We start from the raw sequence: 16,764 nt of genomic DNA, 5'->3' as shown, positions 1-16,764 counted from the left end.
TTAGAGTTTTAAGACCATGCTGTTTTCCTTTAGCAAGCAATTTTACTTGCAGACTGGTGCTGGAGGCAACAATAGACTATCTGCTGGAGTGACCATGTGATTACAAAGTAGTACTGCTACAGGGAAGCAAAAACTGGTTTTGCTATCAAATGTGAAACCAGAAAAAGATGATATATATATAATTAAGAACAAGTCTTCTTTTTAAATTCATATCAGTTCCATAGCTCTTGCATGTCTCTCTTCACTAAGTACTTCTCCCTCTGTTTAGTTTTCATATGGTGATTCATTCTGTCCAAGGTCTGTCTTGTAAGGCTGTTCTAAAAACAAGATCTGACAACTCGAAAGTGTACCTTAACAGCTACACTGATAATCACCACCCTGATATCCCTTCCCTGTACTACTGAAAACTGATCTACAGAACACAAAACCTCTTCAGAAACTTGTGACACATGAAAGCTGGACTCTACAGCAAAATGGAACCAAGAGTGGATGAAGAGGAGATGCTGGATTTCAGCAGGTTGTAGACATTCAGGTAAATTTCCACCAGTGCTGAGCATGGCTTTTCTACTCTCCTGAGCTGAGGCTGATGTTGAGAGAATGTCCTTAGCTTTCAGGTGTCCCTCCTGCTTCCCGTGTGATAGAAGTGCATAAGGGGGTACTGCGTACTATCCGGTTATTTCAAGGCATTTGCAGAATGTGGATCACGTTTTTCTATCCTTCTTCCCCAGAAATCTCTTTTAATGTTAAGGGAAAATGTCCTTTAAAACCCAATCGCCTCCCCTGATAATGTTTCTTTTGTGAAGAAGTAACAGTGATGCTACGAGTAAGTGATCCTACCTAAAGAAGTTGAGTTTGAGAGAAGAGATGTACCTCTCTTCCTGTTTAGTTGTGGTATCGTCATGCTTGATTGACTGAATGTGGCCTGGACTGGGAGTTGGAGTCAATGATCCTTATGGGCCCCTTTCAACTTGAGATATTCTATGATTTGGGGATTCTCTGGCACAGTAGGTTATATCCCACAGCACGTAAATCTAAATAATACCGGTGGATGCCATCCTAAAAAAAGGCTACAGGAAACAGAAAGGCATGGAGAGTAGGAGGAGAGAAATAAAAGAGATGCAGACCTGGAGTTTAATAAAAGGTATTCAGGGGACTTGAGGGGTTAAAAAAAAATATAAATAAAAAGAAGTCTTGTACTTGATGTCAGGACACATTCTTCAGCATTCATACTGAAGGGGTCAGAGGAGACTGTTTAGCTAGAGAAACTGCTGAAGAAGCTTAAGGTGATCTACAGTATCCTCTGTACCCACTGCATTGTTGATATCCAGAGAAGAGGGTAAAAGCACAGTGAAATAATGAAAGAGGTTTCAAGGCCTGAACCAATAGATGGTCAAGCAGTGAAATGTAATAAATAATCTCTGCTTTAAAATGTGAGCTATTTACCTGCATGAGGTAAGCATAATGGAAAAAAAAGAGCTTTAAACTAAGGGTAAAGGTTTAATTTTTATATCCTGCTTAATACATAGAAGTAAAAAATATCAGCTAAAGGGGGACACAGCAACCAAAACCAATAATAAGAAACAAAGCCACTGACATAATAAGGAGTCAGGCAGATGACAAGATTCAAGGCAAATGACCACCTTAGGTATGAAATCAAATGAGACTGATGTGAAACAGTTCAACTGACTGTAAATAAAGGAAGAAAAGAATCCAGACTCCTTTTATACGTTCTCAGAATTTTGTTGTCTTCAGAGATGAGAAAACATTTTCATCAGTACTTGTACAACTGAAATGAATCTGTCTTAAGTGCTGAAGTGTTTTCTTAAAAATAAGGTAGGATCCTAAAATCGGACACTATTTTACTAAATACATTTCTTAAATACAACCAAATGGCTTTATAGCTTCTTGGCTGTCTGGCGTATAAAGGAACATTTATCCCCAGTGGTCTTTACAGTAGTCTAAAACTAGCTTCTTTTTAATTAAACACTTGCAAATCAGAACTTGTTGTGCTTGTACACATCTGTGTACATTATGAACACATCTGCAACATGTATGACTAACAACCATTCAAAGTAATTTAACAAAGCTGCAAATAATAGGAAACCTTACACTTTCATGACCATGTAACACAATCATAAACCCACCATTTCATATCACTTTTGTGCTAGAAATAAAAAAAGGAGTGATTTTTTTTTCCCAAGTGCTCGAAATACAAGTCTCAAATCCCCAGCAGAAATGCCCACTTAAGATTTACATGAATACAATGTCTGTTTCATCTTCATGCTAAAATCATGGATTTTCATCTCCTCTGGACATCCACAGATCTCTATCCAATCAGTGTAAGATAATAAGATAAAAGTCTTCAATAGAAAATTCAGCTTTTGTAAAGAAACTTGTCTTCATTTTTCCCAAGTGCAGAAAACATTTCAAAACCCAGATTAAAACTACACATTTATATCTTCCAAATACCTTTAATTCTTCTGATTAATTCAGTTCTATGCATACAGTTATAACTTGCTTTCAAATTGTAATAAACCAAATCTCCAACCTACCACAACTAAAGAATCTTTGAAATATATACAATGAGAAATGACATAAAGATAACAGATATAGTATTGCAAATATGTATTTGCATATGAAATAGATCAGGATAACATTATATTAAATTACATAGCATTAATATGGCAAAAAAATCTATTTCTATTTTCCAGTTACCAGCCCAGGAAGTTTGACATGGGAAATGAGTATTAATCTCTATTTCTTCCTTCCTTGTTTTCACTCCTAGAACCTAGAATAAAGTCTCCTTGTCAAATCTCAGTAGCAGCTATAAAACTTGTTGCTCTCACTGGCTTTACAAGGTATTTATAACTGACTGCACTTCTGTAAGTAATTAGACATTGATGTGCGATTTTATTTATAGATGAAAAAGAAAAATTGGGAAGAACTTTTAGTATTTATTTAAAAAATCCAGCCTCTTTACTAAAACTAAATAACAAAACTGTAAAATCAGCTTTCACTAATTTAATCCAGTTTTGAAGAAAACCAAAGCATATCCACTACACAAAAACTGAGCCATCTTAATTTGTCTGTGTAAATGTAGAATCACTCAGGAATTTCAGGACTTTCATTTAGTTTTCTTCTACAATTACCTAGTGTTACACTAAAAATCAACAACACAACTCTAAGAAAATGCAATTTTAACCTGAATCTCATGGCACTGTATGCAAGTATAGTATTATTTTCATGATTTTGTTTTAGAAAAAATATTGTTAAGATAATGCAAGTGTTTTGCCATTCTAAAGGTCTTCTAACATGACTTGGCAGTGGAAAAGCCATCATAAAGATTTGGAACAACCTGCACAGATAAATATATATGTGCAAAATTCCCAATGTGAAGTGATAACTACCTAAAAACCATAAGACAACAATAGTCACACTAGGTCTTCAATCTGTTTGCGTTGCTTAGGTCAGAGTTTTTGTGGCACTCGACAGAAGTATAGGTGTACTGTACTGGGTGTGCAGTTTGAATGTTTACTATATGTGAGACCTATTTCTTAATGAAATGCCTGTTCCAAACCAATGCTGCATTTGAATTTTTCTTAAAAGGAAAACCTTTTAAATTTGCCATTACAAAAACAGGTGTAGCTTCTATGCAGAAATTGGTATCGAACTTTTAATTAGTTTAAAGGAATAATTTCAAGTATCCTAATCTTTGTTGCTAGATACTGAGATGCTATTAATGTCTACCTTGAGGGTCTCAAGTGTTTTGCAATGGCCCTTTGAGAGACTTAAAGTCTAGTCTGTACCAGCTGTAAGTTTTATGCAAAGACCCAAGCAGTTGTCAGACAATCTAACTGTTCTCAGCTGAAGAACCCTGTGCAACAAATCAACATCATAAAGAGTGATTTAGTATCTTTATTGTTCAAGGGTTGCAAACTACTTCTACTTGTTGAAATGAACAGTATTCATAGCACTTCAGTCTGTCTTTAAAATTGCATTTCTGGTTGTTTTTGCAATAAAGCTTTATGAGGCTAGAAAATTAAGTGCACATTCAGCTTTGGTACAATTCCGGCCCATTATGACTTAAATAATTTACATGTAACCTGGTCTGATGAGTGAGAACATTTTATAACAATATGAAAAATGTTTTTATGATATTGGTCCTGAATAACAAAACCCTGGATGTGCCAAAGTTGCCATTAGTTAGAGCCAGATTTTCAGACTGATTTTCTAGAGCTGCTGAGAGAATTACCAAATGGACTAACAGACTTTTCTCTGTGTACCCACTTCCTAGGAAAACATATTCTTTTTGTCCTTATTCCTTCCCAGGTAATGGTAAGGAAAATGTATCTCCTGGTGACAGCAAAACAAAAGTGGAAAACTGAATGTAAGAAAAGGAAGAAGAACCAAACATAAGGAAATAAAAATAAAATCTCAAAAAGCCAGCAAGAAATGACGATGAGCACCGTGCAGCATTAAGAGGTATACTTCCAATATGGGTCACAGCAACTTCACTAGAATATCCGTGTAAAAAATTACTGCAACTGAATAGCAATAAGAAGAGAATAAGCTGAGAAACACGAACATTCCTCCAAATGAATCAATTGGAGCCACTCTGGTGGCAGTTAATACTATTTGACACTGTCCACTTTACATTTAGCTTTGAATAGGCTGATGCCTGAAACAGCAGATCTACTTGTTTTAGAAATAAACCTGTATCTAAATTATCCAACATTAATCTCCACATCTGTAATTTCACACATACAGTATGGAAAAAGAAGCATTATTTTCCACAGAAATCACAGAATATTGAAAAAGTGAAAAATGTTAACATGTTCAAAAAGCAAAGGAATCTCTCTAAACACAGTCTATAAAGAGATTGAAATCTTTCATATTAAAAGAAAAATGATACACACCTACTTTAAGAATTTGAATCTGCCCCAAACACCTGCAGTGCTATTCATGCCTGCCTAGACAGACCTGTGCCACAAAACCAACTTCCAAAAATTTCTAGTTTCTAAACGATTTCGGTTTTTTTTTCTTTAAATAGGACATATATATAAAGAAAAGAAATACAAAACTAATCTTCTAGACAAAGAACAGGAAGAAAACTGTCACGTTCTCTGGTTTGCATTTATAACAAGACCCTATCTAGAGATTAGAATAGTTTCAAACCTATTGTAGTTGAGGATATGATGTCAGCATTTAAGGGACACAGATAATTTAGTCCACAATATCTATTCATACGAACAAAAGAAAGCAAAAGGGGGAATGAAGAATACTTTCATACCCCCCTCTCCTGGATCATTCCTATTTTGCATGGATTCATCATCCATGTAAGAGTATGCAAGTATTCTTTCTTTCCCGCCAATGCCATCCGCTAGTTAACTTTTGTAAAAGCACAAGTCATTTTAGTTCCATTATATGCACGCATCGGACTGACCGATTTTTTTTTCTCTCTCTCTGCAAGTTCTGAATTTTCTGTGAGACTTACTCTTAAAATACTGATAAGATACTTACCACACTCTGTTCACATGAACTACAGCACTTTTCAACACTGATTAATGAAAAACCTGGGAATTTGCTAAAGAAAAGCTGAAGAGACCATCAGGTTTGCCAAAAATAAAGCAATAATCAACACAGAAAATATTCAAAGTCAATTAATTAGTCTTCTTACCTTGTTCTTTTATCTGACGAATTTGCTTCACAGTTTCTTTCAAGATTGCACATTTGTCAGGTTTAAAGTTAAAGTTGTCAATATCATTAAAATTTGCAAAAATCAGCTCTGCAAGTTCTTCTATGTATTTATTCTCTTGCTCACGATTGCGTTTCTCAGTGCTTCTTTTAGGGCTGGAAAAGGATTTTATTTAATGTCACTTTGCCTGCCTTCTGCCCAGCTCAAAGATGATTTCAAATGGTTTGAGAGCAGTTTAACAAAACCAAAGACAACTGTCTCCTCTCACTTCAAAAGTCTAACTTACAAGTTTCTCAAGCAAAGAAGGAAAGGAGCATTAAAAAACACTACTTCCCCCCTGCTCCACTCCCAGCAGTTACATTTTTGTTTAAAAGAGGTTTGAGATTTGAAATTCAAAACCAAAGATTAACTGGGGGAATGGGATTTGAACATTTAACAAACATCCCTCCACATGGTGTTGAGAATCCAGGGAGTATTATATAGTGACAGTGTAAGAGAAAATAAAACAGCTTCAGAAGCTAAACCAAACAACTCATACTCTCTGTCTCCTTGTGAAATTATGACAGACAGTTGCAAGAAGAAATGGTAAATGAGTGGATATGCTTTAAAATCTATTTGCGTTGGTAATGTAACTGCCATAAAACTTAAAAATATTTTTCAAGTCCCTGATTATGATGAACAAGAACTGCCGGACTGAGTGACTGAATATGACTCCTTGCAATGATTACCCAAAAAACATTTTTACATAGCTCCTAAATTGTCACCTAAATTTTGTATTTTGGCACTACACTGGATTCAAACCAACCAACCAAATAATAGTAGAAGACATAAGCCCCCACCCCAAAGCCACAATACAAAATTACTGCATCAGAATAGTTTGGTATTGACTTTTCTTAGAAAGAATGTAATTTTCTAACTGAAAAATGTGTGCACGTGTAACAATTTAAGTGTTCCTTTTTCAGCATCCTCAGAAATAAATGGTCTAACCTGGGTCCAAGCTGATCGGGATCCTTGCGCTTTCTTGACTCTGCTCTGGTTGGGTCAGAGGTATTTTCTCCCATCCCACTCATCTTGAACACATATCAGCAACTAAAAAGAAGAAAGGGCAAGAAAAGGTTATGGTGGAAGAATCATGAGCTCTCTGTTCTCAAGTTTCTCATTCCATGCTCAACTCAGTTTTTACTTGGCAAATCTATCATTTAAAATAGAGGGTTTTTTTGAAAGTTACCAATAAAAACTCTGTGTTTATGACACCACAAAATGCTACACAAAACTCCTTCAGAAGGAAATTTGTGGTGGGCAAGCAAAGTGTTCTCATCTCTGCCTGCTACCAGATAAGTACGTTTTGTGCCTGGGTTGCTGAATTTTCATGTCAATTTTGCAAGGTTGAATAAGGAAAGACAAAAGAAAAGCCATAGGGCCACACAACAAGAAAAACACAACAGAATTGATATACATTAAATGAAATGTGTATCCCAGCTACATGAAAAGGTAGCACATGCAGCTTTAGTTAAAAATCAAAAGATAATACTTGCACAAGAACATGTGCAATACTGTAGAAACAGAACATCTGTCAACACTAGAGATCACTGAGGAACTGATAAATATTTTGTGCATATAATCTACCTCATAAGGAAAACAACTTGTCAAGCTATCATGTGTTAAAACAACACAAGCTTATTACAGTTTGTGCAATAAACAGCCCATGGAAATCCTGCCCTGCTCCTGGCTGTCTGCTGTCCTGTGCACCATAGGAATACACAAAACTCGCCTGCCCCAGGTTACATACTCCTTAATAAATGCCAATATTCTGGAGGCAGAAAGCACTACTACAAAGGACATAGTGAAGTGATTCATACCATGCTAAAGTAAGAGCTGGAGCCTGTAATTCTATGATCACTTCACATCAGCATAAAATGGAAATCAGGTATCAAAACAAGGGGGTTTACCAGCTTCTTCAAGCCCTTCACTTCTGTCCCACCAGTTCTCTTCCCTCTGCTGGCCCGGTCAGGATGCACTGAATTTAATGAGGGAACTGCTGCAGGTTAAAACTGCAGTGCTCTTCTGCTTTTTCCTTTTTGACACTTTATAAAATCTAGCAGCTGTGGATGTTCACAGGTAATAGGTGTGCTGGTAACAGGATGTTCTGGAAATCTAGGTTTTCCCAATGAACTGGCTGAATCAAGATATCAGCAAAAACAGCCTGAAGACTATGATCCAAGCAGTTCTGCAGGGATGCTGAGAAAGGCTACTTACTGAAACCTGAACAGGCAAACAAAGACTCCAAGCCATCTCAGATTCAGAAGTGAGCACCAGCTAATTTTTTCCTAAACTAAGCGGCGGTTTTGCTTTGTTATATTTGTTTTTGTTTTTTTAAATACTGCTCAGGTTTCATGGAAAAGATGGGATCATGCCTGAAACACAGCTCCCACCTGGTCATTGAATGGATGGTATCAGATTCTATTTGAAAATACCTTTTCTCTACTGAGTTTACCCACAGAATGGTTTGTGTTGGAAAGGACCTTAAAGATTGTAGTTCCAAATCCCCTGCCATGGGCAGGGAGACTTTCCACTAGACCAGGTTGCTTGAAGCCCATCCAATCTGGCCATGTATATCCATATGCATATACACACTGTCAACCTTTTGAGAACAACCCACTGCAAGAAGAAGAAGGGAGCACTGATTCCACAGTAAAGCAGAGCTGAGCTCTCAAAGGGAAGACACGCCATCACAAACTCCATCACTGTGTACTTGCTGGAGAACTCTGCAATTCTCCAGTGATGCAGTCAGGGCATTCATACTGCCACACCAACACTGACCTTACTGCAGAGCATGAAACTTCTACTGCAGTCTCCAGTGTGGCCTGTGAAACTGGTTGTTCCTTAAATCAGTATCTTCACTTATTTCCAGCCCCAGCAGTCATTCACGTCTACTCAAATAGACGTGAATTTTGTCCTACAAAAAAAGTAGAAATATACATCCATCTGATGTTTCACTTCCGTGAAAATATGCGGTATCACAAGTATGACAAGCAGAGCTCCAAGGAAGGAGCAAGATACTATTAAGAAAACTGTCAGTAATTAAGAGAAGTTATCAGGAGACAACAGTTCCACATATCTGTCAGTGGAAAGCTGGAAGTGTCCTTAGGGCTCTGTTCAAATGACTGAATTTTTTACTGACCAGGGTGAGAAAAATTCAGCATAAAGAAGCTGTACATGCCTGAGATCATCTGACCTCTGAGAAGGACTCAGATGGTGACCTAAAGTTCAGGTGGCCTAAAGGCTGGGGAATCCCTTAATTTCTTACGTTTCCCAAGTAATACCTGAGAAATGTAAACCAATTCACTATTATTCTTCAGAAAAGCAAGCACCACAATTCATGAAAATCAGTCGAACATTCAAATTCCATCTTCTTCCCCTGAGTAGTAAGAATTAAAGCCAGAGAAAAGCATTTAGGGGGAACAACCCCTCCACACCCCATTCCTCTACAAGAAAGCAATAGGAACAGTCATTGACAATTTTCCCAGCTACTCTGTCAGGATTACTGCAAAGGGAAGTGCCTTTTTGCAGTAACCAAAGTTTCATGGGTAGCTCCACCATAGAATCATAGAATGGTTTCAGTTGCAAGAGACTTTAAAGCTCATGTAGGTCCATCCAACCACCCTACCTCAGGCAGAGCACTTTCCACTAGATGAGGTTGATCAAAGCCCCATCCAGCCTGGCCTCTAACACTTCCAGGAATGGGTCATCCACAGCTTCTTGAGGCAACCTTTTCCAGTGTCTCACCACCATCACAGTGAAGAACATTTTCCTAATAGCTAATCTAAATCTACCCTCCTTCTGTTTAAAGCAATTCCCCCTTGTCCTATCATTACATGGCCTTGTAAGAAGTCCTTCTCCAGCATATGCCACCAATGCATGTATCAATTCTTTTCATTCACACTGATGCTATTCTGTAGGAATGCCACTAGATCTACAGTATCTGCCTTCAGAAGACATAATAAAACTATCCTCTCACCACAAACACCTTCAGCCTTTTGTATTTAAGGGAACAAAAGTGGTATCATGAAACTAGTACCTTCTCTATTAAACATAGTAAATGGTTCTAGACAAATAAATTATTTATTTTGTTTGCACTTACAGGCCATTACGTCTTTTCCTCCGCAGCCTTATCAGCTTGTTCTTAGAATGAGTTACCCGTTTCTTTCTACTCATCATAAATTTTTCTGGAAATCTACCACCTACTACCATGTTTGCTTTCTGCTCTCCCTTATGTCTTCATTAGAAATTACATTCTATACCTCAAAGATCTGTACAGGCTCTGCAGCTCCTATGCTGTCCATGACCTGGTGCTCCAGAGCAGATGTAAAATCCAGTGTCAGTAGCTAGACAGACAATACTAATACAATCTAAAAAAAAATCTCAGGGGCTGAAATGAAAGTCACTAAGCAGTATCTAGTACACAGTACTAAAATCAAGAGGATGTACCCACAAACTCTATCTCCCTAGGGATTATGTGGCTGACTAGGACAGGTTAAATTCTGCTGTTCTTTGGGGATTAAGAAACTAAAACATTCTCCTGAGTTAGAAGAAATGAGGAGAAATCAACTTTTATAAGATGGGCATAGATAATCTGCTGCCCTGGTCCTCCATAACGCTACGTACCAAATACAATAGCCAGAAACTGGGCAATTGATTCAGTTCCCTCTTTGCAGAAGGATTTCAAGCCTGTATTTTTCACCAGGCAGGACAGCCTCCTAGGTGGTAGGCTATCTGCTTGTGAAACCTGGATGTTCATGAAGTTAAGAGGGCACAGTTAACTCCTGCAGTGCAGTAGGAATCTTTAGGTTTGTAGACCATACTACTAAATTCACAGGTAAGTACTTCAAACACTGTTTTAAGAGAAGGGTAGCTTCTGCTGAGAAGGGTAGCAAACATGTACTTCCCATTTCTCAGCACTGACTCTTAACAAGTAAAGTCAAAGAGATAAGCACCCTCCAGCTTCTTCATGTCTCTTAAAAAGAAAGCAGCTTTTGTTTTGAAGCAATGTGGTGGTGTTTTTTTTTTTGTATAAGCTAATTCACATTCAAGATCTATGAATACCAGTAGATGAAGATATCTGGAGGATTTAGGTACCTCCACAAATTTAATGTGGCAGCAAGGAACTAAAACCACATTTTTCAGAAGAAAGTACCTCTGGGCACGTGTAGTACCTAAGAGCAGGCACCTAGGAAACTCTGAAGTGAGAAGGGGAAAATCTTATGAATTTAGATTGAATTGATAGATGAATTGTAGACATACAAACATCTGTGGGTCAGGAGCAGCCACACTGCATATTTTTAGGTTCTGCCCTAAGTCCCTCCATAGATATTAATTTATCAACCCCAAAATGTCTTGGTTATTCATTATTACTAATAGTTTCATAATATAAAAAATCCATAACATTAAATAGATTAATATTTTAACAGGACAATCTAGGGACTTCTAAAGTTGCTCCAGAACCACACAGATAGCTTCTCAGACCAGAAAATACATCTCCCAAACCTGAAGTGTGAAATTTTCCAGGAAACATGACAATTCAAAACTGATGCCACTAAGAGTAGGATGACAAGTCAGAGGCTCAAAGTTTTACTTCAATAAACCTCCCCTATAGGGAACTACCTTAGATTAGAAAGCAGCATTCATCCTGCTCCTCTGATCTTTTTATACATCTCTGCAGGAATTCCCAGAAAAAAAAACAAAGATAAAGAAATTGCACAGTTTGGTTCATTCAGTGTTTTAGAAGAAATGGAAATGTAGTATCAGCTCTACCATATGTCTTCTGAAACAAGCTGGCAAGGCTTATTAGTATAGTAAAGAATAGGAAAAGGATTAACCAAATTGGGAATTAGTAAAAAACAAAACGAGGAGTAATCACTGTATTGAGGAGAGACAAATAGAGACATATGTTTGTTAATGAAAAAAATAGCACCATGATATGTCAGATGCTGAACCAAACCAATTTTTATTTCAAAGAAAATGTCTTACAAAGCTGAATTTGAATGCATGTCTTGCAGAATGAAGTGTCATGCAAGTCCAGGCACTCCCTTTTTCATTGTGTAAGTTGTCTGGGAGCTGTACTGCGCTCCAAAATACAAATGTAATATCCCAACGTGGGATTAGTATTTTGCCTTCACTGCTGGTAGCAGATTTTTCTACTCAATATATATTTAGTTTTTGTTCCATTTGTCCTACAAAAAAAAAACCCTACAATAACTAAGAGCCAAATTTCTAATGCCGATTCAGATGACCCTCAAGCTTCAATTCCACTGGGCATCAATGAGGAGCAATAGAGCAACGGAAAGATAAATACACCCACCACAGGGTTTTCACATAAGGAAGGAGATAATTAGAGAAGTAGAATTACTATTACTAAAAATACCCAAAGAACTAATTTTAGGCTCCAACAGATGACCTGTACCAACAGGTAGTCTCAGGTAAGTAAATACTTTCTTTGTATTTAGATTTAACGCTGTAAGTGCATTATACCACTTTCTCCATTTTGCTACCAGAGGTCTAATCATCCAAAATACTTGTAGACAAAATCACTGTCTATTTTTTTCCAATAATTAAATGTAAATTGCAAACACTGAAATATTAAATCAATAAACTCTTCGACACTATATGATTGCAATTACAGTAATTGAGACCTAACCAGTTTCTACCAGATGCTGGGATACTGAAACAATTGAGCCTGAAAGAGGCTTACATTCATTTTTTCTTGTTATCAGTAATAAAACAATAGTTTCTGCTTTCGTTGTGACAGCACATCCTCCTTCACATCCTCTACCAGCAACCTCTCAGAGTTAGAGTACACAGACTTAACCTAATTATAAAGCAATAGTAAACATTCATCTTTCAAAGGGAAAAAAATAAAACAATGCAAACCCAAAAATAAAACACATGGGAGAAAAAAAAGAAAAACAGAGTCCCCATGAAGGAGGAGATAGAAAAAAATCTAGCACAAATCCATTGCATGAATTTGTAACATCTCCTCCATTCCTCAAATGCCACACAGGAACATGGGCATGCAGAGTAAATGTTCCAGCACTGATCCTCAGCATCAGTGAAAGCAGCTAATCATCCAGAGTCAATGCAGAAGAAGATAATGTGCATTTTATCTCTTATCAGGGCAGGCCATCTTCCAAACAAGGCCTGTTAAACTGTCAGATTTATTATAAGCCTAACAAATGCAGTTAAAGAATAAATGAGGATTACACCTTCAAAGCTGCTATTTCAACCTGAAAAGTAACAAACAAAAGGTAAAATACCATATAGCAGGCAATCAGGTAGCAATACTATACTATCAACCTTCCAGCACACCAATACCTCCTGCATTTGGTGTAGCCTCAGCTGATAAATATAGAAGTGATTTATTAAAGTCACTGTTTTATGGAGTAGCAAACAGTAAAAAAGCTGTTTACTGACCAAAAATATAGTAAATCAATGAAAAGTTTGGCAAAAATTTTCTCTAATAACCCAATTTAAAAATATAAACAGCTCATATTCCTTTGGTTAATTATACATTAAACATGCAGCCATTATAATTCAGTCTTTTCCTGTGAAGTTCTCATGACTAGAAGCTTTCAGACTCAGTTTCAAAATTACTGATGTACATCAATATAGCATTTATTCTGGTAGAAGCCAGAGGAAAGTTGGAAGTCACAAGCAACTTCTGATTCTTCACATTTTTTCCTGCTCATGAACTCTTTTTTTCACTGGCTCCACTTCTGAACTGGAAAATATTTAATATTGATATACACTGCAGTCTTTAATCCTTTTGAAGAAGGCAATATTTGCCAGCCACTTTCTCAGGCCTCAGAAGGAAATCGCTGTCAGAGGCAAGATAAGATGCTAGATCAGAGGCTGGAGCCACTGGAGCATAGGGCCAACCTTTCATTGTTCAGCCACAGCAGTTCAGGAGGAAGGGTTGCTTTGTCTCACAGCACTTTTCATTGTAGACCCGTCAGACTCCCAACCAGTTAATTGAGCCCACCCACCCAACACACCACATTGCTATCGAAAAAGCTCAGCCTCGTCATGTGCAAACTTTCTCTTGCGTGGGTATTTCAACAAATCCAGAGAAAATGGATAAAAGTCTGGAAAGGAGTAGTAAAATAGAGGTGAAGAGCAAAAGAAATGAAAGGAGCAGGAAAAAAAGACTTTGTGTCTGGTAAAATTAAATCAAAGCAAGAATCCACTGCTAAAAAGTCTGTCAGGAAAGAAAGTTAAAGATATAGTAAACCATCCTCCTGCACACTTTGCATACATAAGCTATACGTTCTACAACTGACTTACTACGCCCATTCTTCATCACTGAACACCTGGAATTTGGATATACCACAAACTACCAGTCTGCCAAAAAACCAAGACGCCCAATACCTTGGTTGGTGATGGTAACTTCAAATTACAAATATAAATTAACTTCTTCAAGGATATGCTTTTTCTCTGAAACAGCACAAGCACTTTCACTATAGATGAAACTGCCTCAAATCTTTGCCACCCTACAACAGTCATTTAGTGTAACGCAAACAGAAAACAGAGTTTCTAAGAGGAAGGTAGTAGCAGCAAGCTGAAGAACTAGTCACCTTTAAAGGATTTACACTAAAATCTGACATGCACCTGTAGCCTTTTCTATCTGAAAATAACACTTGTCACTTAGAAGATATGATTTCGTTTGAAAGATAGTCTATTATAGGTAATGTTAAAATGAGATTCATGGTAATATTTACTAAATTCTCTTTTATTCTTGAAATCCAGAAACTAGAACTAAGAAGATAATTTAGTAGCAGATGCCATTGAGCCCATGTATAAAAGAAAACTGGCTCCAACATCTACTACTCACATTTTTGCTCAGTCTACAAAGCTATAACAGACTATAAACAAATGTTTAAGCCAAAGCCTTCTTCCTCAACAATATCTTTTTCCATACTACTGTATAATGGCTTTAGAGTGGTGTATTAGATAGTAAGAAGATGACATATTCCATTTGCAGACTGAAAGCCAATAATGCTCATGAATTTTTTACCTGAAAAACACTTCAAGATGCCACAGGGAAGACCGTCTAATAAACACATTAGGCTGCAAAAGGGCGGCAGCAACTCTTTTAACACATGCTGTAACAATCAAATAAATGGCTAACATTAATGCTCAGTGTTACGGAGTGGTATTTAATAGGATTTTCTTTAATATCTACCTAAATCTTGAAGGAGAAAAAGGTTTTTCTCAACTGCTCAAAACCACAAGTCTGAGAAACCCTCGGTCCTGCTTGAGACTTTGCAAAACACCCTCCAGGCTGATCCAGCACTGTAAGATGGCTCCTACCTTCTGTATTCCCATAGGCAAAGGCTCTTAAGATAGCCATTCAGCTGCTTACAGATTAGGCTATGTCAGCCACCTCTAATATGCCCAGGAATAGTAAGATTAGGCTTTAAGAAGAAAACAGAGAAAAAATATCAGAGGAAGAAAGTAGCTTTTTGTTTTTTTTACATAACATACACCAGGTATGCTCAATTCCCACTTTTAAAGAGGAAAAAGTCAGTTTTCATCAAAACACTGTCAAAGAGGAGGTAGGCTGTACCCACCACAAAAAACTGTTCAAGACTGTATCATAATTTCAGGTTTGGGATTCTACCTCTCTCTTGTTATTGAGATTCTTAATACTCAAAGACAAGAGAATTGCAGCTTAATACCACTAAAGCTCCCCTTAAAACACCAGACTAAAACACCAAAATACAATGCCAAAACATTATCCGTAAATATGACAGTCATTATTGTGTCATTTTGTTTGTGGTACATAGATAAATTAGAAAACAATAAAAAACAGAGAAACAAAAGTAATTCTAAACCCATTTAACCTTCTAGGTTACAGTTGATAAGTATCAGATTATGGCTGCAAAACTATTAAGCCTGCAAACATTTTCACTGGAAAAGGAAGAGCTCAAATTCCACCCCCCCAATGTTTATTTAATCTAGAATTTTTCTTACAGTTCACAATTATTAACAACTTAGTGAGACTGATTTAGAAGCCTAGTATTTCAAATCTAGTGTGATTTAAAGTAAAACTTTGTGAAAAGCACAGCTGACGAAGCAAATCTAACAACACAGGAAAGGGTAATACTACAGGAAAATTTGTACTTAAATAGCTTTTATTTCCAGTTGATGATACTTCTGGAACAGTGAGTTAAGCATATTTTAACTTCTACTGAATCCTCTGTGCCAATATCAGTTTCAAAACTTATTTGTCCACTAAAATTCCCACACCAGTTTTCCCCTCTAGAGACCACCAAAAAGCATGGGGAAAACCAGATCAGAGAGAGGGGAAGACTGAAAACTGCTCTCACAAGAGTAAGGCACCATGGAGAAACTCAAATCCGGGAATACTTTCTAATCTCATAAACATAACTGATACAATTCCATAGATTACCAAGAATACCAGTAATCTTGTATAGTTCAGTGTGATTTTCAAGATGTCTATTTTGGCAGTGAGAAAAACATGAGCAATCACAATAGATAAAGGCATTTATACATCTCTGTTGCATGGGTATGCCTACGTTAGGATTTAATACCAATTAAATGCCTGTCAAATAACAGTCTGGTTACTTTAGATAAAATATATTCCATTAATAAAATTATCATGAAACTGCAATCCATGAGGCTAAAAAGTAAAAAGCAGACGGTGAGTCAGAAAGAATAGCATCATGTTTCTGTATCAGTTGTATTCTGTAACACAGTTATCAAACCTATGCATGCAGATATCAAACCTATCGTATTTAAATTGCCTTCCATCACTTAACAATTTTGATTTCAATGACTTCACACACCTTGAGAGGTGTCTGTCTTCCTGGTTACGAAGATCAACTTAGCATCTCTACATGCACAGGTGCAATATGATGTGCAATCAAGCCTCCACTGGAACCTCAGCAAGAGATGTTTATGTTGCATGCTACCTTTCATAGCTCTAACCTGGTCATCAAAATAACGTTCCTTCAGTTCTGGAGTAGATGCTGTTACTGAAAACATGATTTTAC

The 16,764-nt window shown here is 37.0% G+C and overlaps 1 protein-coding gene across 10 annotated transcripts in view; it reads right to left on the bottom strand.

Annotated features, from left to right (window-relative positions):
- Positions 1-16,764, bottom strand: part of NCOA2 (nuclear receptor coactivator 2) — a 194,472-nt gene that overhangs the window by 71,191 nt on the left and 106,517 nt on the right. For all 10 annotated transcript variants that reach the window (XM_062633210.1, XM_062633214.1, XM_062633215.1 and 7 more), the window contains 2 exons: positions 6,683-6,784; positions 5,678-5,850 (listed from right to left, as the gene is read on the bottom strand). In XM_062633210.1, the coding sequence (XP_062489194.1) occupies positions 5,678-5,850; positions 6,683-6,765 (256 nt within the window). In that variant the 5' untranslated portion in view covers positions 6,766-6,784. The remainder of the gene's footprint in view (positions 1-5,677; positions 5,851-6,682; positions 6,785-16,764) is intronic.

Source organism: Pezoporus occidentalis, unplaced genomic scaffold, assembly GCF_034315485.1.
Source record: "Pezoporus occidentalis ecotype Australia unplaced genomic scaffold, CSIRO_AGI_Poc_V1 ctg4, whole genome shotgun sequence".
NCBI classification, from domain to species: domain Eukaryota; kingdom Metazoa; phylum Chordata; class Aves; order Psittaciformes; family Psittacidae; genus Pezoporus; species Pezoporus occidentalis.
This window is presented reverse-complemented; position numbering and strand designations above follow the sequence as displayed.